This window comes from Dermacentor silvarum, chromosome 5, assembly GCF_013339745.2.
Source record: "Dermacentor silvarum isolate Dsil-2018 chromosome 5, BIME_Dsil_1.4, whole genome shotgun sequence".
Taxonomy (NCBI): Eukaryota; Metazoa; Arthropoda; class Arachnida; order Ixodida; family Ixodidae; genus Dermacentor; species Dermacentor silvarum.
The window spans coordinates 133,237,996-133,265,179 of record NC_051158.1 but is presented as its reverse complement, the minus strand read 5'-3'; the positions used below and the strand labels follow the sequence as shown (position 1 = coordinate 133,265,179).

Here is a 27,184-nt window from a genome sequence, read left to right as displayed (position 1 = left end):
TGAAAGCTTGAAAAGCCGGAGATCGAATTTGCAATGCTTTTCTTTTGAAAGTTTTATATTTGTCATTGCTTAGTAACATTCGCTAATCTTTAGTGCAGCATCAAGATTGGTTGGAATTTGCTATTACGAACATTACTAGCGTAAGACTATGTGTTAGACTGTGGTTATTGAAGTAAATATATGTGTCATCAGGTAGCATGTTTTCTTTGTTGTCTTATGACACATACTCTCACGCACCCGCCGGACAACGCTACTGTTGTGTCGGAAGAACGCTATCGGTAGGTTACCCATATCTGTTTGAAACTGCTTACTATGATGTAAGAAATAAACAATACCAGTTACTAAATTTTACGAACATCTCGAAGTCTGGTACCTTGTGTTACCTGGGTGTATTGCACGAAAACGTCCAATGCAACTAGAAAGCATAAAGAGTCGACCACTACTCAGGTAGAGTATCAACTTTCTTCACAGTGTGATTTCATTCTGTCAAGTCGTCAAGCACATACTTGACGAGAATTGATGAGGGGATCAGACTCACGCTCATTAGGCGGCCCGTGTACAGAGCATGACCCAGATAGAGCAGGAAGTAAAGTACAACAGCAATTTTTTTGTGAATCAAAGGATCCGAGTTGCGTGTAGTTGAGCGGTGTTGCCGATAACCCTTCGCCTGTCAACCTCCCGCAGGGTCAGCTGTTTGAAGCAGGTCGCTGTCAGAACTCGACGGGCGTGCTGTGCGAGGGCGATAACGGGTGCGCCAGTCTGCCGGACGCCTTCTACCCGGCGCCGGGGTGCGCCCAGTTCGTGCTCTGCGTGACCGGCAACGCTCGGGAGTTCTCGTGCCCGTCCGACCTCATCTTCAGTCGCAAGCAGCTCGCCTGCGACTACCCACGGAAGTAGGTATCTGTCTCTACTGTTCTGCAATGCACTCGGTGCTGCTTACGATAACGAGTTAATGTCAGTGCCCCTGCTTTCGAAGGCAAAACGTTGAACGTCTGACCGCGTTCGCGTCAAAGTGGTAAAAAATGCCACATAAATAATGAGGTGTAGGTGGGCTGCCCATATTCAAGGTGCGCAGAACGGGTGCCAAGGGAAGGGGAGCACAGCGAGGACAGCTCAGAACTAGATTGTGTGATCAGACTACATTTTCTGGTATAGCTGGGCGTCAGCTGACCAAAGATAATTGGTTACATCTGGGGGAGGCTTCATCCTGCAATGAACTTAACTCCATTAAAGCTCTCAAGAAACAAAGTTAAAACAACTTGATCACCTATATTTCTCGCCTCGGAGGCTACATGCGCAAAAGCTATAAATATAATACCCAAACTGTTATTTCAAGTAAATAAATGGCTATGTGTTTTGATTAATTAGCAATAGTTTTTTGAGTGGTACACAGTTGAAAGTTACGCATCCAACGTGCAAAAAAAAAACGCTACTTTAGACTTTTGCGTAAATTTTTCCACACTGATAGGATATGCCGGGCTTTGTGCGGTTAAAATAGGCTGATAGTGATGTGCGCTAACGTTGTTGCAATTACAATCAGTATTGCAGTTCCAGTTACAAGTTGGAATACGCTAGCGCAAGACAGTGGTAATTGGATATCGCAGGGAGAGGCCTTCGTGCTGCAGTGGGCAGAAATATAGGCTGATTATGATGGTGATGGTGATTATCATTGGTGATATTCATTGAGTTAGAAGAATGCTGCAAATAGGAGACGGTTTGCTCAGTCATTATGCTTACATCCGCTTGGCTGTCGGGAAATTAATTGTATGTACGTTTTGTGACATATGCCCTTTCGAATTTTCTTTACATTAATCGTCGACGTCCTCACGGTTTTCTTCAGCTTTATAATTATGAACCTTTGTATTACATATATATTGAGCCTATGCTTGTCATCTCTTCTACACCTAAGCAAAACACGAGTACCCGGCATTACCCATGATACCAGCTTGGCCGGCACTGAAAAAGAGGTAATAAATGTTTGTCGGTTGGGTTGCGCGGGTTATTCCGCATGCGTCGGTGTCAAAACTATACTGTTCAAGATAGGAGAAAACGAAACGAAGTTAAAATTGCAGGGAACTATAGCGGTAGCTGACTGACGGTAGCGTCATTTTTACTAGTAATCAGTAATTCGTACAGCTTCTATACTACTCTGATGTCCTACGCAGTCACAGAATGGTACTTTCTTTTTATCCGCATGGGCGGCGACAGGGCACATTGCGGTAGGATATGCTACCTTCACTTATTCCTAACGATGTCTTTGAAAGTTGATTGAAGAACATATTTACACAGAGTCTTGCGCGTACTGCGCTTATCTCATTTCAAACTGCGCAATTTACGTCCTTGAAAATTCTGCAAAGATTTCTTGAGTTACAAAATTAGACCATTTACTTCGCTCCAAATAGAACTAAATTAAGCTAAGCTTCGCCTTTAAGAGTGGAACCCGGTAGCATTCCCATAACCCTGACTGCTTCTCACTCTTCCCGGCCACTGCAGCTTATGTAGCCCTAATGCTTACCGGGAAACCCTAGCAGTGAACGCTATGCACGAAGGCGAGCTTCCTGGTAGAAGCGCGACCACTTGCGTGGGTGATCCCGGAGGTTGTGCACAGCCGCGCAAAAAAATTGCATCATGTTGGGGTTTCTGTTATGGTTTCGCACTTTTAATATTTCAGTCTGACAAGATTTAACATAAAAAACATGTGCTGTCGGTGGTTTGTTTCATGGCATTTGTTTACAGGCTGTCATTCTCAAAATTTCGAGGAATAACTTTGTCAAGAATGTAAGACAAAGTATGATCAACATTACTGATAGAATGGTGTGGCAATATAACCTCCATATAACGCATGTCATGTAGCAAGGGGTGGCATATACGTATAACTTAATATACACGGAAATTATCGATCACGGAAATTCCGCCACCGAGCTACGATACAATCAAATCGACACCAGATTTTTTGCGACACTGGGCCCTTAACGCTATCGCGTTTGAACAAATGTGAAATGGAGCAATCTTGGAAGGAGCGAAGGTACCCTTCTGTGGGGCACAGGAGACTAAAATAAGCTTCTCCCAGAAATACAGATCGCGCGTTTACGAATTTCGTCAAGAATAACGCGACACGGTTGTTAGTAATGCATGTGGAAGTGTTGTCTTTAGTGTTGGCAGATGTTCACCCATCTGTTAGCAAGTCTTCCATCCCTGCTTCGTCACCATGAATGTTGACGCAATATGATCGTAAATGCTAATATTGTGTCAAGATAAATAACGCAAGGACATAAAGTATAAACCAAATGGGACTATTTCGTTTATCCAGATCTGCAGCAAATGGAGACATTTTGAAGCCCGTAAGGCGCCCTTACTTGTGCGCACATAGCAATTTCCAACACCGCCAAACCCTCAAAGTTCTCGGCATGGCCCTATAACTGAAATAATACTTTTTAATTATTGTCTTAGAAGTATTGTCTCACTGTTTTTATAATTTCATATTAGCAAAGATATTGTCGGCCTGTAGTGAGGTCGGGTATTAAGAAATAGCCTATGTTGCTTGGCTTATGCAGGTAGACATCATGGCTACGTTTGATGTGATCAAAAAGGATAAGTTTAAAGTCAAATAAAGAAACTATTGGCAGCCACAACTTCAATCAAATGCTACGCAGTGCGAATCATTTTATTTGGCCGTTGAAGGGAATTGACAAACCGGGGTAAATATCTGAAGCAGAACATATGCCAAGGTTGTGAGGATGAAGTGTTCATATGGGGATGCATTGTTAGAGATAATGATTATGCATAATTTTACAGTTTCATATTTGTAAAGTATGCACAATTATACATATACACATCACTTTAATCATTACGTATAGGTCCACTGATTCTGGTTTCGATGATGTCTTGACCGGTGACATCACTGGTGTTTTAATTGGTGAATTCACCGGTTAGGGCTGATCAAGCCCAATCTGCGTCATTGCTGACGTCAATGGGCATTTGTGCAATAATCCAGATGTGCTATGCTTAGATTCCGAGTGCGGATGTGTCAAGCAATAAGTTATTGCACATTGATTCATTGGCGCTCTACCGCTGGTCCGAAGGCCACATTGAGCGCTGTCTGGACGTTTGATAACGGCTGGGCGCTATAAATTCAGCGCGAGGTCTCTATTTAAAACGCTGTGTTAGACGACACTACCTTCGAGATTGGTCCACGAAAACGGTCAGATAGTCGGCAGAAAAAGCCGGTCTAGATTAGATAAAATGGTTGGCATTAAAAAAATTTGCCGCGTATCTGCGTGCTTCGCTGCAAATGTCGTCGAAAGACGATAGTCTTCTGCGGGCCGTACTACATGAGTGCTGGTCTGAACCGCGGCCACCCGTGATGCTGTTCCCGTACCATTTCCGTCCTGGCATGAAGGTTTGTTTGAACAGATTTCATTTTACCGCATTATTTCATCAAGCGGCCATTTATGTTTTGCCCTGCCTCAGACAGCGCTTCCTTTATGTTGAATCGGCAGCATCTGGCTGGCATTGATAAAATTGAGGAGGCGCTGCGTGAGACATGGACGCCATCTGGCAATACATCGGGAAACATGAGCTTGTGCAGAGGGTTTCCTTCCTCCATGGCAGAGGGCGCTCGTCGGCGCACAGTCGGGGAACGTCTTTCGTCGGCGCGCATAGCATGGCATTTTCAGCGCAGCTTAAGAAACTAGGGTCTTTAGAGTTACGTATCTATGTATTTGCTATTAAAGGAACACACCTCCTAATACTTACCTAGTGATGTTGCGCCTCAGATATGCGTAATATTTACTTTGTGATCGATAACGTTCACAAGTATGAACAGCCGTGCCAGTTTAAGTAGTGTGGGCGGTAAGCAAGTGGTCCAACTTTGGCCGGGTGGCTGAATCGGGTGACAGACAGACAGACAGACAGACAGACAGACAGACAGACAGACAGACCAAATTTTCAGCGTTTAAGTTCCCCAAGAAAGACTATCGTCTTTAAAAATTAGGGTATGTGACCAGTCCGGCAGCTTATTGTGCCCATTCTGGCCAACAGGGCGAGCTGCGAGGTGCAAGATGCATCCTGCGCCCCTGGCTCGAACGGTCTCTTCCCGCTGACCGGCTGTCGAGAGTTCGCTGTGTGCCGGGATGGCGTCCTCCTCAAAGTGGGCAGCTGCCCCAAGGCCACCGTCTTTGACGCCAACACCTTGAACTGCCGGCCCGCCGCGGACGTCAAGTGCACCTTCGCCGAAGAGTACGCAGACCCGGACTGCGTCGGTCGCCCCGACGGCGTGTACGCGGGCACGACAGCGGATTCCTACTACGGTTGTCTTGGCCAAGTCAAGGTCTGTTGTTTCTAAGTGCATTTATGCAAAGTTGGCATACATCGCGAAATGAAAGGCGGCGTAATAAAAATGGAGTACCAAGTTGCAATGCTCAAAGATTATTCAGTGGCCAATTAGCGTGCCCATATTTGTGTTATAAAACTAAGTTATTCACAAGAGAAAAAAAATATCTCTCGTGTAAGTCAGAGTTGTAATATTCTAGCTCATACTTGCAGAAAACATTCCATCTCCTTCTTCATCATCGTCGTATCGCTGTGGTCATCATCACAATTGCTGCGACCACAACCAATATCACCATGAGTATCCTGTATTGCTTGGAGAACAAAGACCGCTCCCAGTGATTTCCAATTGCCTCTTGTGGTGACGGACACAGGGGCCAATTCTTGTGCCAAGGTGGTGGAACTCTAAGCCGAGGACGAGTTCCTCCTGGTCCGCGTATCAAGATGACTGTCGCGATATATGAAGTCACTCTCAATACCATATAAAATAACGAAGGTTACCCGCAGTGTTTACATGGCGTTGCGCAGCTGAGATCGATGTCGCTGGTTCGATCCCGGCAGCGGCGGCCGCGTTCCAATGGCGGCGGAATGCAAAAACGCTCCTGTACTGTGCATTGGTAACACGTCGAAGAACCCCAGGTGGTGGTCAAAGTAATTCCCGAGTTCCCAACAGTGGCATGCTTCATAATGTTGGCACCAAAAATCCCGATACTTATTTAGGTCCCTACGTGGCTTGCCGGTCCCTACGTGGGACTAGCCGGGTGGCGCGGGTGTCCCCTGCGTCTTCTCTGGACCTCAATAAAGTTATTTCACTCACTCACTTAATTAGGTAACCAGATCTGTAGCGTAGACAATCACACTGTGATGGTCTCTGCCGGAATAGTTTCTTTAGCACGTATGGACATGCAAGCACGCTCACGGGTGACTTTCCCCTCTTTGTGAATTACAAGCGTGGTGGCTGCGGCAGGGAATCAAAAGCAGGTATGGTTGCTTTGTCGCAGAACGTCCTGTGCGTAGTGAACTTCGCGATGTGGCTTGCTTCTGACTATCACCAGTGCACCATGCCTGAGATGAAGGTTGTACTTTGCGTCCCTGTTTTGGAGGTGACGTTCTCGAAGGAGCTGATGTGGCGACAAATATATCTCGCAACCAGGAAGCCCTGTGGGGCCAATTATTAGGCTAAACAAGCATCGAAGACATCAGGGCGGCGATTTTTCCAAGTCAATAATGAATGCAAGCCACGTGGAGGCCGTAGCGACGTGCCTGGTGACAAAGAGTGGCGCTAAAAAAGCAAGAAAGCAATCGAGGTACGGTGTAAGTGACACGACAACTGATGTCGATTGCTTTAAAAAATTTGGTATTAAGAGTACCCACTTATCACACAATCACACATTTCTCAGTTTCCAGAAAAAAGCGCGAGAAACAGAACACTTGTTCACGCTCACTGTGTACGCATTGGGCAATGTGCTGGAGTCAGGAAAGCCGCCACAAAAAAGTAGTTTCCCTTATGAAACACAAATTGTCCCTCTTCCATAGTTATAAGTTTCAACTGTTGCTCTTGTTTGAGTATGTTGATGCATTTGTGGCAGGACTTGATACTATAGGCTGTTATGCGGTAGGAATCATACAGACACTCTAGGCGCGTAATCGCCGTCTGGGCACTATCGGAGATGTCGCCGCCGTCGTGCTCTCGATGCTCTGGAGGTTGCGGTGGTGTACGTGCGGCCCAGCTCTCTGAGACCGGCTAACATAACTTCGGCGTTGAAACAGCGTGGCTGGACAAGGACGAAGTGAAAAGGAGAGGACACCACACGAATACTTCGGTATTCCCGAACAGTCTGTCCGTGTCCAATCGTGCTATTGTAACCACGAAGCTATGCCGACTTGCCCAATTTTACATCCTGCTGATATCACTAGACCCGCGCGCCACGCGTTGGAGGTCACATAATCTGCAGCGGGTGCCAATGGTACTGGCGCCAAACACGAGGACGGCAGGAGGGCACGGGTGAGGTCCAGCCAAGAATCGCGGTAGCTTGATGAAATGGCGCATTAAGGTAGTGCTCATTAAGACTTCTTGATGCCCACTGCTTCTCCCTGCTCCTAGTCAGGCTTCCAATGTTTGAAGTCACCAGTGCCGCTGAGCTTTGGAGGCGTGAAATAGCTTAAATGGTTTAGAGAACGGCAGCACTGAACGATTGCTTTGGGACAGGCGCACGCACCTCCGCTGCAGGCGCTACTTACTAGGTCATCGTTGCCTCGCGGTCTGTTCATGTGTATGCCTCTGTTCACGAGCTCTGTTGATCTGTCTGCATCTTTGAGCGCGTGACAACACGCTTGTTTAACTTCTAGGGGAACTTTGACTTTGATTTGTATTTGCCGATAAAACTACAAGACTCGCTTTATGTCATTGTCTAATACTACTTTGGTATCCCTGTAAATTCTTCGCCCCTCAGGTGAAACTTTATAACAACGATACGAATCCGTTCTTACTTCTGGTTAGTGTGATTGATATTCTACTCTGCAATGTAACAAACCTATAGGGACTATTTGTATTCCACAACGCATTTTCAACTAGTTCACCCACGTACTTGCAGCCAGTTCTCTTCTCTGGTAGGCTCGTCTTCATCGTTTTGCACCGTGTTTTTAGGAGCGAAGCTCCTTAGGCTTTCACATGTCCGTTGTCGCCGTCGTCGTCGTAGCTCCCCGTCGCACACGCAGCGCTCATACCTACCGCGCACAGGTGTTGCGCTGCGCCGGCGCCACTTCGAAACCCCTCTCCGAGAAAGCGCACGACGTCATGCGCAGAACCGTTCGCTAAGCGCACGCAGCGCGCATACCAACCGCGCGCAGGTGTTGCGCCGGCGCCGCGCCGCGACACTTTGCACTGCAGTATGCAGGAGCCCGAACGTAAGCGAAAACGTCGTGACTCTGATCCTACACTTCGAGAACGATATGCGGCAGCCCAACGGCAACGCCACGAAGCTAGCTACGAGCACGAGAAGCAGCAGCACGCCCGGAACGGCAGCAAGACCCCGAAGCGAAAGCTCAAGCAGCAGCCGCAATTGTCCAAGAAGCTTCGCTCCATCATCAGCATTCAGCATTCATCGGCTGCCAATTTTTTTTCTTTGAGTGAGGCCGACTACAGGCTAAAACTAAGCCCTCTACATTCTTTGTTCGTTTAATCACTGACGCGGAAACGGAAAAGGCTACATACTAAGGAAAATGATAACTGTATACGACATACTCTCATTTCTGCAGGCTTCCTTCACATCTTTTTATGCGATTATTGTGTTTAGCTGTCTTATAGGCTACCATTGGCCACCGTTATAGGCTACCATTATGTCGCTTTGTTTCATCTAAATTCTTCTCTGTTGTTGCTAACATTGCTTGCTTTGTTTCAAATATAGGCATGTAGAGGTTGCTGTTTGGTTAGGTTGGTGAGACCTGTGTGGCAGCTAGCACATGCTTTTTGTTATCCACTAAATACAGGTTTTATTGTTTCAATTCATAAAATGCCGTAAAGCTAAGTGTTTACGCTGTGATAATCAGGTACTCGAAATGCTGAGTGACTTGAAGCTGCTATGTCAGGTCCCTCCAACAGCACTGTTATGCAATGAACATTTATTTTTATTCGTTAATAGACGGGTCCCCGAAATAAAAGCACATGCTGTTTTCTAAAACGCCGCTAGTATGAAGACATGAATTAACGCATTTAACGTACAGAAGCAATCACACTTATTCGTAACGCGTTTAAAGCTTCTTTGTGCATCTCGTGCACAGGGTGCTGGATGTGTATAGTGACAGCGCTTTGAAAATGCTATAGACTAATGCGTCCTACTTCCGCAGCATTCGCTGTTTGCTCCTTACAAACCGCTTTGGTTTCATTTATGCAATAATACACGTGTTTCATTGCTGCGATTAAGTCTGATGGCGGCTGTTCATCCAACTGCTCGAAGTTCGCGTGATCACACTCCACCATCGAAATTCGAATGGCGGCAGTGAGTACCACACATATCAGAGTTCCATACTAAGAAAGGTCACATAAGGACAGGAAGGGATCGTCTCAGTAGACAGTTGTAATCAATGCGCTGAGCTGCGCGCTCGCATTTTAATGCAGTTTTACTGGAGTTCTATGGTTCATTAGTACTTCAGCATGGAAATCATTGTGTTCGAAAGGGCCTAAATGCACGTTAGCTCTCTATACCTTACTTGATAAACTCAGCCTTGCTTTTAATACAAACTTGCTGCGCACAATGGTACGCGAATTAAATAAGCGGGATCCATCTTTTGCGAGAAAGCTGAAGGACATAACAGGGAAAAGCACTGCTTTACCCTTAAGCCATTAATAGGCCTATGGTTGGCCCAGAAAACATCAGATATGCAGCACAATGCGGGAACCTTGCACGTAATTAAACTGAAGCATTTTAAAAGCAACTGATCGTTTGTTATCGCTCTATGGCATGAAAGGTAATCCTGTCTAAACCCATGACTGTCGTGCAGGTGGCCACCTCATCATGCCCCGAAGGATCGGTCTTTGACCCCACTCTTCCCGGCTGCCAAACAAAGGGCCCTGTAGCCGCGATTGATGGAGTCTCCTACGGCCAGTATGAATGTGAAGGTCGGATCGGTGTGTTTCCTGACTACAGGACGTCGTGCTACAGCTACCGCATCTGCGCCGATGGCTTGGAAGTGGTCCAGGACTGCGGGGGTGGCCTGAGCTACGACACCGAGTTTGGCCGCTGCGTTGAGGACGCGTCAACGCCGTGCCGCCCGCCACGCGTCGTCGGTACCTTCAAGTACGTGGATAGACGCAAAGAAATATACTTCAATAGGGTCTGAATATGAGATTGTTGGTATGGCTTCACTACGGGGAAACACCGCGAAAAAAACTAGACAAGAGGGCAAACACCAGTCCTGTCCTGTCCGTCTTTCTTGACTCGTTTTATGGCGCTGTTTCTCCGTACTGAAGAAACAAAGACACGTGGTCGCAAACATATCCCCCTGAGACCCGAGCACAACTATGGGATATAATCGGACTTCAAGATATGTTTTGTTGCATACTGTTATGTTGTGAACTTGCAAAACAGTTTTTTAAAATTTAGGTACCACGGTTATATGCCAAAAGCTGCGTCTTCATGTGCTTGAAAAAATTATCTGCGTCATCTCCTCATGTTCGCTATGGTAAAAACTGCGTTTCAGTGCTTAAACGCAGAGTGTGATGTGTTTTGTGTCACTGATCTCGGGGGCGTGCGGGTGTTATGAGAGATGGAGAGGGAAGAGGCATGGCAACACAGCAAACAGATTTTTCAATTCTCACACGAAAGCCAAAAAACCTCAAACTAAAACTCAAGTGCACACCGAACTAAAAGACAATGAATAAATAAAGGTTAACAAAAACAACCTAATGAATCACTAAATATCCTTAACTTCACCTCCGTTAGTCTTAGGCCCTTCCTACCCCAAAGTCTGGCATCACTGGCCTACTGTAGTGACGATAGAGGAAAGTCTTTCTTACGAAAGTCCGTCGATGCGCGTATTTTCCCGGCCGGAGTCTTGTCAACTCTTCAATGTGGTTGTTTCGCCGACCGTCGCATAAAGGTTGCTGCGTAGAAGTCGGTCTTTCAACTGGCTCGTCTCGGAAGCCTGGGTACCCCGGTCGCTGTTGCTGACGTGGCCGGGAGAGGTGACGGGTTAGGCCTAGCGACGTCCTCGGCCGCTGCTTCCGTCTCGCTCCTTTCCCGAGTGCCGACGTGGCGTTCCGGGGATCATCGAGCGTGCCGGTCTGCCGTGGAAGAGGGGTCCTTTCTGGGGTGCCCGGTCCTGCCGTGAGAGGCTGCAGCCGGTCCAGGAGCCTCACTCGAACTTGCCGAGGTCGACGGCCACACCGTGGACGGCCAACGTCACGGACTCGGCCAGACCCCCAAGTCTCCCGTCGCCAGTGCGGTGCTGGCGATGCGACCTTCCTGGCCCGGAACCACGTCGATAATGCTCAGACAACGCCGTTCATCCCTCGATCACGCCTCGGCTCACGCGCCTCGCGCGCTCGCGCCGTTCAGAACGCTCCGCTCACATCGTCTTTGTCTTCTTTATGGCGCCGTCGGCGCCTTACTCATGACACAGAGATTAAGATGGAACTACGTGTCGTACATTGTCAGGTGGTTGCCGCGTTCGGTATTTTCACACAACCTCAGCGATTGCGAAACACACGTGAAGGTTGCTTTCGGCCATCTAGCACGACACAGATGTCTAGACCAATTCAGTGTCAAATTTTTCGAAAGCGGATGACAAGAATTTGAGTAAACCACTTCTTTAGTTACATATGCACCGTACTTCATATCCAGAATGAATATTTTGCGTAATCACTTCCCAGCGAACTTTGAAAAAAAAAAAGTTGAAAGGAATGTGCAATGTGTTGTACAAGTGGTCTTAGGAGGATATAGGAAGGCATACAGCGGCACATACACATTCCACTTCACTTGTCTTTATGTACGGCGTCCTTCAATGAACTTGTACCATGCCTTAAAACAAGCGTGCCACGCGAACGCAACTAACTCAATTTACCTGGATTACCAACTACAAAACGATTGAATAATATCAAATACCTTCATTGGAGACGTTGCGAAGCGTATTCACAAATGTGCAACATGTTTTCTTAAGTTAACTAGAGCGCAAGATAAAAAAAAACGGTGCTACCGGACTGGAGACTTGCACGCAGTGAATTTACGATCTTCAAACTTCAAACATCAAATCAATAATCAATTGCCTCACGCAGCCACAATCTATGAATAGACCTTGAGCAACGGAGGTGATCCACCTCCGTGATCCACCTCCTGTACCGTATACAAGGATTTGTGGCTTCAATTTCGCCCACATACCTTGTCCGCTGAAGCGATGGAGGAAATAGAGCAATGATCCACTTCGATAAATATGAAATGTGAATTCTTGAAGCTGTAACCGTTCTTGCGAATAAAGTATACTGACTGTGCAAAGAGCCGGGAATTTTCGGGGATGGATGGTGATGCATTCCTCTCCTGTTGCGCGCTGTCAATTGTAATACCGTAAAGCGCCAACAGGTCCCATGCCCCGTTGCATCCGAGGCGATGGTCGTGGCCGTTGTCTCACAGCAATTATTTTCACTTCAAACGTTCGATTTCTATGCAACGCAGAAAGTTGTTTCGATTCTTGTGAAATGGCAAAAATTACACGGTGCGTAAGCACTATTCCAGTGTTGATAATCACGAGGCTTTTACTTTTGGAAAATCAGGAAATTGAAACCAAGGCGTATATTTTGATGGAAAGAAATAAGTTGAACATTTCTCAGGTGATTCTGCAACGTTTCCACTGAGCATTCTGCGTTGAATGGAATACCTTGCTTTTGACACTGATTTGAACTCAGAGTAAAGAATAATATGCTTACTCAAGAGGAATGTGAGAAATACCGAGTTTCTTGTAATATGTTACATTTAGGCCTTGGCACAACTTAGGAGAAACACCTTGCATGTGCATTACAATTTTTTTAACCATGCAGAATTGAAAAAAAAATACTTGAGGTAGATAGTGTTGCCTTTCAACCTGGACAAGTGCATACCTTGGACGATTCCCATGAGGCGATTCATTCATCAGCGCGGGCAGCGACAGCAATCGGGCGTGTCATAGACGGTGACGCGTTAACAAAGGCGCTCGCGTCTAGTCAACCACAACCACCACCATCGATGGAAACAGTAATTACCGTGAAGAGTACTACCTAATCCTGATCTTCACAAGAGGGCCGTAACGCAAAGTCCGCTAATTGATGAAAGGGGGCATCGTCGCCCAAAACCGCGGGAACAGCTTCGAGCTAAGTTTTCCAGGTGGCCACGCAAACTCAAGAATGCGGGGGCGGGGGTGCGACATTGGAGGCAGGCGCGGAAGAGCGGTGCATGAACATGGGAGGGATGTTGCGACCGATTCAACGATTGGTATTGGCCGAGCTACCGACATCAGATTCCCGAGTCCAGTCTCCTAGGGAAGACGACGGCATTGAAAGCGGATACGTGTGGTGCAGTGGGGGTGTTTCTGACGTGTCCTGATGTGAACTCAGACGTTTAATATGCCTGATGGAGTGGGCTTGCGTACAAGGGGCCAGTGTAAATAATGTAAATTAAATCCTTTGCCTTCATTCCTACTACCAAACCTACTCATCAATGGGCTTGGTGGATTCCTGGCCCAAACGCCACTTCCAGCCGCAAGAATAGCATAACTTTAGTTATTGAGCTGAATTTCTCGAAGGAGTTAGCATAATTTGCGTTATAAATCACTATGCGTCATCGGACGTTATCAAAATTTTAATATAAGGTTTTTATCTAATTACTTTGCAGCGCATAATGCAATTCACTAACTGCAGCCGCTGGATTTGCAAGGAATGATCACGTAGAAAGAATTTTATAGCGATAGCAGTCTATGGACACACTAAGCGCATTTATGCAGTCGCCGTCACGGTGATGTTCCGTTTAAAGTGCAACCACGATAACATCGTCGCCGCGCACCATACGCTGCATGGGAAAGTGAGAGCTTGCGAGAGTCAGCCGACAATCGCAGCTCAATCGCGCGCTTGAGAGAGGAAGGCGGTCAGAAGCGCACCGTCTACCGCGCGAGGCACGGGGGCGGGGGGGGGGGGGGGGGGCTATAAAGAAGAGGGGGGGGGGGGGGGCGTTTCACTCCGGCCGCTGGTACTTCCACGCCGTATTGTTGAAGCGATCTGCGATGTGGACAAAGTACGCCACGCCGAGTGCCGGTAGTTTCGTATGCGGTGTGCTTTCGACGTTTAGTGCTCGTTGAAACGAGAAATAGCACGAAGGTCAATTCGCTCGCTGCTGTTGCCGCGCTTCTTTACAGCAGCGTTTTGACAGCGAGTTTCCGCGGTCATCGAGCAAGATGTGCTCATGTTTAGCTACCGTGCTTGTTAATTTCGCTAGTAGGCAAGTGTTTGCAAGTTAATACGGCCGATAAAACTAATATCCTTACTACTTAGAGCTCTCGACAATTTGCAATCGCAATCGATGCTTCGCCTATGGGGAGAAAGGCATTGTAGATGGCACCGGTTTCCCCGTATGCACCGTTAAACCAGCCATACAATTGCCCTGTTCCACTTTTTTCTAAAGCGCCGTTTTATACATACATTGAAGCACAAAAGTAGCAGCAAATCCAATGTTTTTCGTCGGCCACTGTGGGAAATCATTTTTCAAAACTGGTGTCATTCTGAGACTTCGTTCCAAGTGGGGGCGCCTCGCAAAGCCACCATGTGCAATTTGTAAATTGCAATATGGCGCTTAACGTAATTATTTAACAAGGTAATTGGGTGATATTTCTAATTAGTCGATAATGCATTTTGATATTTTTGGCCAATGCCCATATCCGCGCGGAATGTTCTTCAAGGAATGGAATTGCGCTATCTGCTGCAAGGGGCTTAAAATATTCTTCATGCTCTCTACAAACAACCGATATAGATAGTATGTTCGACCAGAAAGATATACATGGCGTCCAGTCATTGATTACTGTCGAGAGAAAAGAGGCAAAAGTTCAGCTACCAAAAGAGCCAAGAAATTGACATATTCTGCAGCGTTTTCCAATTACAAAAAGTTCTTAGGACAAGCGACGCCGCAAGAAAAACACGAACTGTGTACTCTAGTCACAATAACACAGAACGAGTGAAATTTCGAATCGTAAAGCACCAAACCTGCTGAAGAAAGAAAGTGGCAATCAGCAATATCTTTGAGTGTTAAATATAATGCGCAGTTTTTATTGTGCCATCAATGTTCAATGAGATACAAACTAAAGTCCGCAAACTATTTTTACGTATTCATGTACACTCACATTCAAGATGAGGTACAACATTATGGCCATGGTGAAGGGTCCTCCCAAGACTGCGCGGCGGTGCTGACATTCGAAAAAAATTTGAGAACATAATTGCACTTCCTGCTATTTGCTAAATTACTTTTTTATATGTCAGCGTGGTCGTAAAGTCATGGAAGCCCCTTAGACCTCCACGGACATTGTGTTAGAGCTCATATTCAACCATTTCATTCGTACATTTGTGAATGGATGTTTCAGCGATGTTGGCCTTATATATATATATATATATATATATATATATATATATATATATATATATATGCGTCTTTTAATGACGAGCAGTACTCTGCATGCCGCGTCAAGATACTTGAGCTAGCATAATTTCAGAGGTTTTAAAGTTTTAACTATGAAGGGATCATAAAAAGCTAAACAATAATGCAAAAATTGCACTTTGACGTGAAATTTCGTGACATTTTAACGTGCAGGTGTCCCGAGGGCTCGCCGGGACTCTTCGTGGACGAAAACAGCGGATGCAGATTCTGGCACGAGTGCGTAGGCTCCGAGGGCGTCTCGTACGCCTGCCCAAAGGGTCACTCGTTCGACCCTGAGAGGATGCTTTGCCGCCCTACTCTAGGTTGTTCCAAGGCTGTGCTGCGACCACGGGCCTCCATCTCTGTGACTGGAACCATCGTACGGCTCAATGACACGGATTTCGAAGTCGACTGCGGAGACGTTGCCGAGGTGCTGCCATCCATTGACCGACGGGACTTCCACGTCTGCGCTCCTGCTGGAGCCTTCAATTTCCGCTGTCCCGCCGGCACGGTCTTCGATCCTGACAGGAACGCATGCGACATCGACCGTGGCACCGACGTGACCGGCTTGGTGCTTCCAGGGAGTGCCGTTGACGACTTCAGCTGCGACGGCAGGCGCGATGGCCTGCACCCCGACGAGAACAATGGGCACGACTGCGCGAGGTACTACTCGTGTGAAGGTGGTCGAAAGCGGGTCATGTTGTGCCCTCCAGGTACTAGATTCAACCAGGTGCTTCTCCTCTGCTCCAGCTCCGTCCTGTGTCACGTGGACCGACACTTCTCTGTGACGCAGCCACCAGTCTCACCGGATCCACCGGCTTCCACTACGCAAGCTAGCACTACAACGACTACACCGACCTCTACACAGCCAACTACGACGTCGTCGAGGCGAACAACTGCGCAATACACTTATGAGTGGACGACGCCAGCGCCGGTGCCCGTAACTGCACGAGCGTCTGCGAGAGGAAGCGCTCGTGCGGCTGCAAGAGGAACTACATGGGAAGCTAGTTGGCAAGGTGGTTGGGCAGCGACACGAGCGGCTACGCGCGCGACTACGCCATCTACTACGCCATTTACAACACCAGTGACTACGGTGCGATCGACTACGCCGACTACAACTGAGGCTACGACGACGACAACAACGACGACAACGACGACGACTACAACGCCGGCGCCTACGCCTGAGATACGGCCAGAAGTGGAGCCGGAGTATGAAGATTATTATACAGAATTTTTGCCAGACACTACCGCAGAAGTGACTCCAGGAGCTGCGCGTGAAACTCAGCCTGTGACAACACCTCAAAGCATTCCAGAAGCTGTTCCAGGACTCCTTCCAAGAAAGATTCCCGAAGGTGTCCCACTACCTCGACTGGAAGATACACTAGTAACTCTGCCTCCGGCCACGAAAGACTACAGGCCAGAAGCTGAGCCAGAAAGTGCGTTGAAAGCGAATACACTGCCACCGGTTACTACGCCGCAGGTTACTGAAGTGCTCGCGCCAGAAACTACACCACCGACGACGCAGGCCAACACTACGGAAGCTACACGGAAAATTACACCGCAGTTTGTGCCCGAATACGACATAGACTATTATTCAGAATATTTGCCGGAAACAACTGCACGCTTCACAACAGAAACGACACGGGCTACCACCGCCGTAACAACTGAAAGAACTACGACGCGCCAAACTACGCCTGTATTTTCTCGGGTAACCACGCCGGGTCCTGTACCGTTAAGCACAGCAACTACAAGAGCGCCAACAAGAACAACTGCCCGAACAGCTGCACGCAGAACCACCTGGTCTGACTCGTGGGATGGTGCGTGGGCTGCAACCCGAGCGCCCGCATGGGCAGCTACGCGGGCACCAACATGGGAAGCGACACGCGGACAGGCGTCGCGAGCACCCGTGACGCCACCAACAGTAGCGCAAGCACCAGTGACGCAAGCCCGAGTCACACAAGCACGATCGTCGCAGGCACGGGTGACGCAGGCACGGGTGACACAGGCACGAGTGACGCAAGCACGAGTGACGCAAGCACGAGTGACGCAAGCAGCTGTCACTCACGTACCAGTAACAGAAGCAACGCTTGCCCGGTCATGGGTGACGCAGACGCTCCCACAGGATGTGTATCGTGAACCGACGCGGGCACCAACACAGATTCCGACAGAACAACCAGCACGGGAACCCTCTAGGGCACCGACGGAAACAACAAGTCCACCAGCGCCTTACCAAGAACAAAGTTATGACAGCAAGCCAACAGCTGCACCAGAAATCACAACAGCATCACCGATTGCTGTCGACGCTCCCACCTCGCAAGGCGGTTCAGTCAGAGCCGAACCTTCCCCACAGTTTTCAGTTGGTGGAGCAGCCCCTCCAGCGACTGCTCCCGGGGAGGTCACCTTGCTTCCTTTCCCGCAACAGCACCTGGGCGGGACGAGACGACGCCGCATAAAGTGCGTGAAGACGGGTGTTTTCGCCGATTTCAGGTCTGGCTGCCGAAGGTATCACGTGTGCACGAAGAACAAAAGCAAGACGTACGAGTGTCCGCAGGGTCTCCTGTTCAGCCCCGTGAAACAGACGTGCGACGTGCCCGAGAAGGTGACCTGCGCGCCGCCCCGTCACAGGGGCTGTGTCAACTGCAAGCCGTCCAGAACGTCGACGTCGAAGACGCCTGCTGAACGCTTGCACCACGCTCACGGCGTGCCTCCGGGCTTTCACTTCGAGTGCGACCAGCTGCCAGACGGATTTTACCCGGACGTGGCGCGTCGGTGCCATGTTTTCTACCGCTGCCACAGCGGGCAGACGTTCTCGCACTACTGCAAGGGCGGCCTGCTGTTCAATGCCAAGACCGGCAACTGCGATTTCGAGGGCAGCGTCGACTGTTCGGCGCCGGGCGACGAGGAACCGTCGCCTAACGAGTCTGCATGAGTGTTTCTCGCACACTTGTCAACGCGGCTAGTCAGTGCGATGAGCCTCGCGAACGCCGAGTGGCTGCTGAGCAGCGCAACACGTGCCAAGTAGGGATGCTGGGTTCTCCGGAAGGAAATGTTAGACGGCGCCCGTCATAGTAAAATGCAGCTGACACGCTTCTACGCGCTGCCGAATACCGAAAGCAGAGTGTTATCTCGTACCATAGAGAACTTAGCGAGACTGAACATTTAAATAATCACTATGGTGATGAAGCGTAAAAGCATTAACGGTGTTCTGATGACGGACATTGCCCCAGTGTTGGCAGCGTTGAAGGAGAGCTTATGAGTCTTTTCGTTTATGGAGCATCATGGCAGTTATGATGGCAAAAAGACGGAACTGCTTTCGAAGGCTGATACACTCCCTATAAAAATTATTTGGGCTTGATGGAGCCCGGGTACCCGATAATAGCTAGATACAAATGAAGACAGGCCAGGTGCATCGCTTTTTGTGAACTGCTTCGCTTTCTGTGACGTGTCTCGCGTTTTGTGAGGCAGCATCATAGGTAATCCGAGCATAACCTGTTTTAGTATTTTGTATGGCTGTGCAAAGTTTGCAGAAAACGTATGTCTGCAGTGTTAAGTCCCATTTTTTTTTCTGCTTTCACCCGCCATCGTGCATTTGAACGTTGGCACCATTAAAGTCTCCTGTGGAAAAAAATTGTAACAAAATATGGCGTCTAAACGAAAGTTGCATATTTTCTAGTGTCTATACAGCACTTACTTGCGTAGAAGCCATATTTCGCGCAGATGAGCAATATACGTGCGCGGCACTTCAGATGGCCTACAAAGCCAAGCTGACTTATAGATGAAGCTCCAAACAAGATGCAGTTGCCTGCGCCACCGTAGCACTTTGTGTACAGTGCATTACGGTGGCATAGAAATCAGTACCAAACTGTTACAAGCAAGAGAAAAAAACTGCCATGACGTCCTCTGTAAGCAGCACTTACAGAATGCCTACGATCAAGAAGAGTCCTTTGTTTCATCCTTATTAGCCTCTTCGGCTAATACAACAGAATACGGGACCGAAAGCAAAATACGGTATTTGCTAGAAGAATGACTTTCGCACTCAATTTTACCAAACAAACATTGTCATTGTTGTAAAATAAACTGCACATGTTTTTTTCAAGGTTCTGCGTGTGACATATTTTACGCTGGGTTACACATCTACGAATTTTCCCGAAGAAATGGTCGGAGAAGTCGCTCGTTCTGCAGGAAAAAAAAGGTGAGCAGTTGAAGACTTGCACCCATTGAGTATACACACGTGGCTATTATATATATATATATATATATATGTATATATAATTATGAAACATGTATCATTCTAGTCTGATTCTAGAGCTTATCACTGACGTTTCTTGACGTTGCGTCGAATGAGTTGAATGAGGCGTGGCCTTCAAGGCCTGTCAGGTTGAAACGTATCCAAGGTGCAGGAGGGAGGAGGTTTTCGTTCATTTGCCTTATGGCTTTCTGTGTGCCGTATACAAAGGGAGGAAAGAGTGGAGAAGGCAAGGCAGGGAGGTTAACCAGTTCAGCACAAACAGTGCTGAAATAAGTAAGGTGGCACTTGCAGACATCTACCGTGTCTCAAGCACACAACGTCAGGTGATGATGATCATGATTTCTATTAGCGTCACCAGGGGGCGCCAAGGAAATGTCACCGAGCCTGCTTGTGCTAATCTGCAATCAACGCATTACACTAAAATAAAAGATTTCATGCACCCGAAGTTAGGGCGAAGCTACAAAGGATACCCGTAGGTCGATGAGGTTAGCAATAGGGGCTGGTTGGTATGGCATCTTCCATTTTGTTGTAGCTCAAGCTGAACGACAGGGACAACAGAAAGGCACATTTGACACACACACACACACACCACAAACACAAACAAAGCGCTAAGTGACACACACAACTAAGCGCTGTGTGTGTGTCCAATGCGCCTTTCTGTTGTCCCTGTCGCTCAGCTTGAGCTACAACAAAATAGAAGATACGATAGGGTTTTCGAAAATGAAAGCGTCGCAGCTGAGAAAAAATTCGTCCTGCCCCGTGTTGAATTTTTCCTCAACTGTGAAGTTTTCTATCTGAGAAACCCGCAAGCATTTTCTTAGTAGCTTCGTGGCTACGTTCGGGTGGATGGCAATTTTTCCTTTCATAAACCTTCCCCCACCTTGTGGGATTGTGCAGAACTGATTTGACGTAGTCAGATATTACACTACAGCAGTTTACCTACAGCACTACTTCACGTTCCATCTATTCACGAAAACATCTACTTCTATACTGTAAAATGTCCCACAGAAATAATGACACCGGCGCTATCCATCTCTTTCCTGCTTTTTTACACTAATACTAGAAGCGTCCGTTGTATACCTCCACTGCTGACCACTTAATGCTTTCATCCACTTTGAGTCCCAGCACTTCTTGAAGGCGGACGTTACATTCGGTTTTTATTGGGTGAATGGAGTTTCCGGACTTTTCTACAGAAGACACAAGACTCAACATGTTGCTATTATTGGCTCCGTTATGCTTTGGTTTTCGGGCGCCCAAGCCTTAAATAGCATGGCTGCTTGAAGATTGCTATACCGACCTAAAGCCTCTGAACTACGCTGCCCCGCCCGCTCTCCACTCGTTCTCCACTCTCCCACGCCTCCTCAGCGAAGGTGGCGTCGCCAAGATTTGCGCATGTCGGGCGGTAACTGTGTAGTCGGGTGCTTTTAATTTGACTGCGATTTATTTCGTTTTTCTCAGAAATAACGACCTTGATGCTTAACTCTGCATTAGGAATGAGAAAGGCGTGTGTTGCCTTGTTATCAAGCGGACGTATGCACTCTTAAGGAAGCCACGGCATGCTAGACTCCGCGCGCGTGCGTCAATTTCTCTCTAATTTGGTTGGGTTTGTGGGCAGTGTGAAATGCTTGGTATGTATAAAATCCCTCAGCAAGCACAGCTGACGTGAACAACCGGACTTCCAGTCGCGTCTTCTCTTCTGTGGTGTGCCTTGGCGCACATTGTGCCTGATCTTGGTACAACTGTTCGAGTTAATTCACTTTTCAACATCCAGCACAGTCGGCGCAGCTAAACGAACTCGGATAACGTTGCCCACTTTGATGTATGCGTCGAGGTAGAACACAGTAGAATAAGTGGGACGTCCTGAAGGTCAGTTGACAATCTCGGGAAGTTTCGTTCACAGTTTTTAACTGCGGATTGTGCTGCCTCATACACTTCCGCGTACGTTATTTCTCATATATATTTCTCATATATTTCTCGTTATTTCTCATATTTCCCCATACACTTCCGCGTACGTTATTTCCGCGTACGTTTTTTAAACTCGGCACCGGGCCCAGACTCGATCACAAATTCAATGATTCGAAACATGGATTCGGTAGCCCTAGCGAAAATAACAAAGGTATTTAATAGCGAGTGCTGGGCCAAGGGAGACTTGCCCCAAGAGAGGAAATTGGCTAAAATAATCATGATCCCCAAAGCAAAAAAGAATCCCTCGATCGATACGCTCCGGCCGGTATCGCTCACGTCCTGCCTGGGTAAGCTCTATGAAAGAGTGATCCATAGCAGATTGCAGCGATACCTGGAAGAGCGGAGCTGGTTCCCGGACTCAATGATAGGATTTCGCACGGGTTTATCTTGCCAGGACACGTTCCTCCTACTTAGAGACGAAATTCTAACTAATATACCGTACGCGACGAGAGATTAGTCCTAGCACTAGACCTCAAAGGAGCCTTCGACAACGTCTCTCACGCCGCAATAATGGGTGAACTCGAACTCGCGGGTTGTGGTGAGCGCACATATGATTACTTAAGAGCGTTTCTTTCCAACCGCGAGGCGAGCATCAGTATTGGCCAAATCACATCGGATTTACTTAAAATGCCTAACAAAGGAACACCTCAAGGAGCGATAATATTTACTCTGCTCTTCAACATGGCGATGTGTCGTCTCGCGCGTGATCTGGATCGGATACCCGACCTAGGTTACACGCTCTACGCGGACGACATCACGCTGTGGACGAGCAGAAGTTCACTAGGGGATAAGGAATATACGCTCCAAAGCGCAGTATTAGCGGTAGAGAAATTTTCCAGATGGAGCGGCCTGAAGTGCGCGCCCGAAAAATCTGAGGTCATCCGGATACACGCGAAAGGCTACAAATCCAGAGGATCCATTAACATCGTAGTTGAGGGCCAATCAGTCCGAGAGGTACCCACGATGCGAGTCCTCGGTTTGTGGCTGCAGAGCGACGGGAGAGCAGTACAGACGATCAAAACCCTAAAATCCACAACCCACACCATAGCTCAAATGATACGTCGCGTGACGTATCGAAAAGTAGGAATGCGAGAAGACGATACCCTAAGGCTCGTACAGGCCTTAGTGGTTAGTGGAATCACGTATGGCTTACCGTACGAAATCCTGAACAGGGAGGAGGAAAGGCAGGCCAACACAATAATCCGAACCGCTTTCAAAGCTGCTCTGGGCCTGCTTAAATGTACTTCCACGGAGCGCTTGTTAGCTTTGGGATTGCACATTACTTTCGACGAACTGAGGCAGGCCACTCTGATGCGACAGAGGGAACGCCTCAGCTTCCTAAAAACTGGTAGAGCAATATTGGTTAGACTCAATATCCCAGCATACCCCATGTATCTCACCGAACAGGCTGTACCTCTCCATCCTTCGGTGAGATCCAAAATTACAGTAGCCCGAATTCCGAAGAATATGCATCCCGAGTACAACAAAGAAAGGCGCAAAGCACGCGCACAAAACATTCAATCAACGTAATCTAATAACCATAGGTACAACACGTACTACATGGACGCAGCTGTGTATGCATAGGCGACCGGCCAGCGCTATCAAAGGAGGTACGCACTGGCAGTCTTGAACGTGATCTGCCAGCAGCAAATAACCGCATCGGCCACGGCGGGATCCCCCACCTCGATCGGCCGAAATATTAGCAGTGGTGATCGCACTCGCTCATGCGGAGCGTTCGCAAAGGGACTCGGTCATTGTTACGGACTCGCAGGAGACGTGTCGCATGTTTCTTAAGGGGCACGTGACTGCGGCTAGCCTCGCGATAATCCCCAAATCCTTCAACCACCGTCATCGCCTACTCTGGTGCCCGGGCCACGCGGGGGTACAGGGGAACGAAAAGGCTAACGCGTTAGCTCGAGGGTTTACTAACCGAGCGACGGCGTCCTCTTCTAACCCCAAACACTCGCACTATCCCTCACAAAATCCTACCAATTTAAATGCCAAAGACATGCTTGCTCATCAGCGCGGAGTCCGAAGAAAATACCCACCGCCTCACCCACAACTTAGCGGGGAAGAGGCCGCCGATTGGCGTAAAATAAAGACTGGGGTATTCCCCCATTTAAAATTGCTAAATTCCATGCATCCCACTCGTTATAGGGCCAACTGTCCGCTCTGACCTGGCAAGACAGAAGTCTTTAATTAGCCAGGTCAGGCAGGCGGCAGAGGCCAGTGGGGCCCTGGACTGAGAGGCTCCGACCACCCCTCCTTAATATATTTTCTATTACAATAAAGTTTCTATTAAAGTTTCGTTCACAGTGATTCTCTACGCGTTACTTCAGGTAATCAGATTGTGAACAAAGCTGTAATGTGACAACATAAGCGCATTTAGTTAGTTATTCCTCCTGCTCGATAGCAGTCACCGCATTTTGTGTGTGTGTGTGTGTGAGCCATGTGATCATTTGTGACGAAGTACTGCGGTTCTCGCCACTCAGTGGGCAGGACATTTCTACAGTGGCTTCACTTAAGCGTCATTCCTCGTAAAGATCATGCTGCTGTTTTGCTGTGCAGTCGCTTGTATGAAAAAAAAAAAAAAAAAAAAAAAAACAGCTTTGCACCGGCGTTACCCGTTTGCCTGAGGGAACGAGATTCTTTTTCTTTTTTCACTGGTGCTTTCAATTGAAGCCTGAATCGCTTCGCAACCATCAATTATTGAAACTGCATAAATATAGTGTATGCCTTATTTTTCTTCGCTCAGATTCAATTCATTCTCTAGTGCGGTTCGTTCCTTGCCATTAAATGAGCTTTTATAGTCGCCACACCTTTAGAATATTCAACTTGTTTTACCGGTGCTTTTCTTTTTCTCGTGTGTGCCTTGTTTCTGCTAATTTGCTACTTATCATCTAGTGTAATATTTCAACTGAATAATGCTTCGTTACTGCTGATGGCGTAGTCCCAGCCGTTTATAAGAATAGGTTTTATATTACTGAGATAACGGAGATATCCGCTTTTAAACTATATGCGTGCAATTTCACCCAAAGACAAACTACAACACACCGTACAAACAAATGGAAAAGTGACGGGACATCGGCGGGACGACGATGTGGTGGAAATGCGCCTACTATCCACTGACATTTTGGAGCATCCTATTTGCCTCTCGAGATGCAGGCCCTTCGTAAAAGTGAATGCAGTCACTCTGAAACATCCGAATTATATTCGCAACGCGCCTCCATGTCCGGTGTGCAAAACAAAAGTTTTCTGCACTTCAATAATTTCCTACTAGCGTATCAACAGTAGCTCATAATGAACAGCAGGAGCCCTCAGGAAGTGTACCGTAGCGGGCGGCGCGTTCACTATGGGCCTCTTGCCCTATTGTTTGAGGTATAGTAGCGGCGCCTGGTGGCGGCGAGAAAAGTTATCTGGATAGTACCAGCTTGGGTAGTATTGAGCCCTGGCTGTGGCGAAGCACGTTTCTAGCCCGAAGTTTGCGTTGAGTCACACTTTTTTTAGCCTGTTGTGAGTGCGAATAGGCTCGTCACTTCTTACAGACCACGCCAATCACGCTGCGAGCTGGCTGCAACCTAGTTTTACGAAAACGAACTCTCCGTGTGCCATGGGACGTAATGCTGGAATCAGAAGGAATCGGCGAGACCGAACCGGAGGGACCTAGCTCAGCCTCGAAAAAGCGCCACCGTTGTTCCTGCTGCGTCGTGGGCTGCTACGAGCAAGGTCTAAATGCCTTCATCAGATTATACCGTTTTCCTTCAAGGCCTCACGCGGCCGAGCGTCGGGCGCGCTGGATAACTTCACTACCCCGCTATGAGCAGCACACGTTCGAGAGTTAAATGTGCTCATCCTTGACCTCAAGCCAAGACGTTAACGCAGCGCCCCGAAAGGCAGTATTGATTACAGCACACAGATGTTCGAGCGCTGTCATTAAGAGGTACATCAAGCGAGCAGCGCGCGATTTGCATGTACGTTACTGCAAGCTCATATACATTGCATCAGCTATTTATCAGTTGCCCAAGGAGCAGACGGCCGCTATACTACAGCGCAGGCCTAACTATATACTTGCCTAGCAGTATGCAGTAAACAAAGATTGCAGGAGGCAGCGCCGTTTCGCGGCATCCTGAAAGACCGCTGCCGTCGCGGCGCGTACCGTCGTGCGCTCGAGCAGTTCCGTACACATGATGTCTGCTTATCGCTGCTGTGAATTCATTTATAGGAAGCATTTCCTCGCTTTTGTGCGCCTGAATCTAGCAGCGTGCAAACCTTACCTGAAATTCAACTTCGTACGCGACTCGCTTCACTTGTGATTGACACCGCACTTAAACTTCGCCACTTATTTATTTAACGGCGTACACGTACTTGGGGTTGCATAATTTCTTGCCTTTACGCAGCGTGCTACCCCTAAAAAAATCTTCGGCGCCCGATATTCACTGCAGGCCGTGGTACAAGATAACCGTAACTGGCGGGTCCATATTGTAAACGTGCTTTCCGAAGCAGGCGACCGAGCTTGTACTACCCAGTTCAGTACAGAAGGCGCTCTTTAGCACCACTTTCGCAGCGCTCCCTGGGCAAAACAGGAACTCTATGGGAAACTAGCGCTGCCCTAGAAACTAGCGCTGCCCTAGAAATCTCTAGAAATAGTTGAAACGGCGTGCGATTGCGCCAGCCTGAGTTTGACTTCGTCATTGCTCATGATCGTAGCTTTCAAGAAAAATAATAGAATGATAGGGCTATATTACGGCTTTTCTAATGGTAGCAATTAGCGACGCAGAGATTACGATGGCCTTCAAACGTTTTTTACGGGTTTTGCACGTCGCCCACCGTATGCCGCCGATGAAGAATGCGCGCGATGTCCGCACGGGGCGCTGTGTGTCAGCTCAAAACTCCAGCGCTGGTTCCCCATAGGGGCAGCGCATATGGCGCGCGTCGACGCGTACAAACGCTGCTGCAACAAAAATGGCGCCGGCGAGCCTTTTAATCACAGAATTTTGTACAGTATAATAAAGCGTGTGCTTTTCTTCCGAGCAAAATATGGAAAAACCAAAAGCGCGAGGTGTCATGTGACGCCGCTAGTCCAATACAAAAGAGGAAGCACGCAGCTGGCGTCGCAGGGAAGGGAGAAGGCGTGGAGCCGGCGAGGTGGCGGCAACGCTCCAAGGATGGCGCTACTTTGGTTCCTTGCGGCGCTTTACTCCGAGCACGCAACTCCTGCCATCTGTAGTAAAGACTGGGAGGCTGAGGTTCGGCTCAAATGCTCGTACAGTTTCGCCCATTTCACTCAGGCGGCATCGCGTTCCGCCATCGTTTGCCGCCGCATCGATACTATGGCTGCCGGGTGGCGTTCGCCTTCGTGACAAACGTAACATGTAGTTACTGCTTGCAGTGTTTTTAGCGCTGCTTCACAAAGGCTTTCGTTCGTCTACCTTCGACGCGTCCCATATGCAGAGACTTGCGAATAGTCTCGAGGACGATGCACAAGTGGAAATAATCGCTC

At 48.1% G+C, this 27,184-nt stretch overlaps 1 protein-coding gene across 1 annotated transcript in view; it reads left to right on the top strand.

Annotated features, from left to right (window-relative positions):
- Positions 1-19,563, top strand: part of LOC119453764 (uncharacterized) — a 112,955-nt gene extending 93,392 nt beyond the window's left edge. Inside the window, exons 5-8 of the mRNA XM_037715817.2 lie at positions 685-893; positions 5,041-5,329; positions 9,829-10,124; positions 15,645-19,563. Coding sequence (XP_037571745.1) covers positions 685-893; positions 5,041-5,329; positions 9,829-10,124; positions 15,645-18,399 — 3,549 coding nt within the window. The 3' untranslated portion in view covers positions 18,400-19,563. The remainder of the gene's footprint in view (positions 1-684; positions 894-5,040; positions 5,330-9,828; positions 10,125-15,644) is intronic.
- The last annotated feature ends 7,621 nt before the right edge of the window (positions 19,564-27,184 follow it).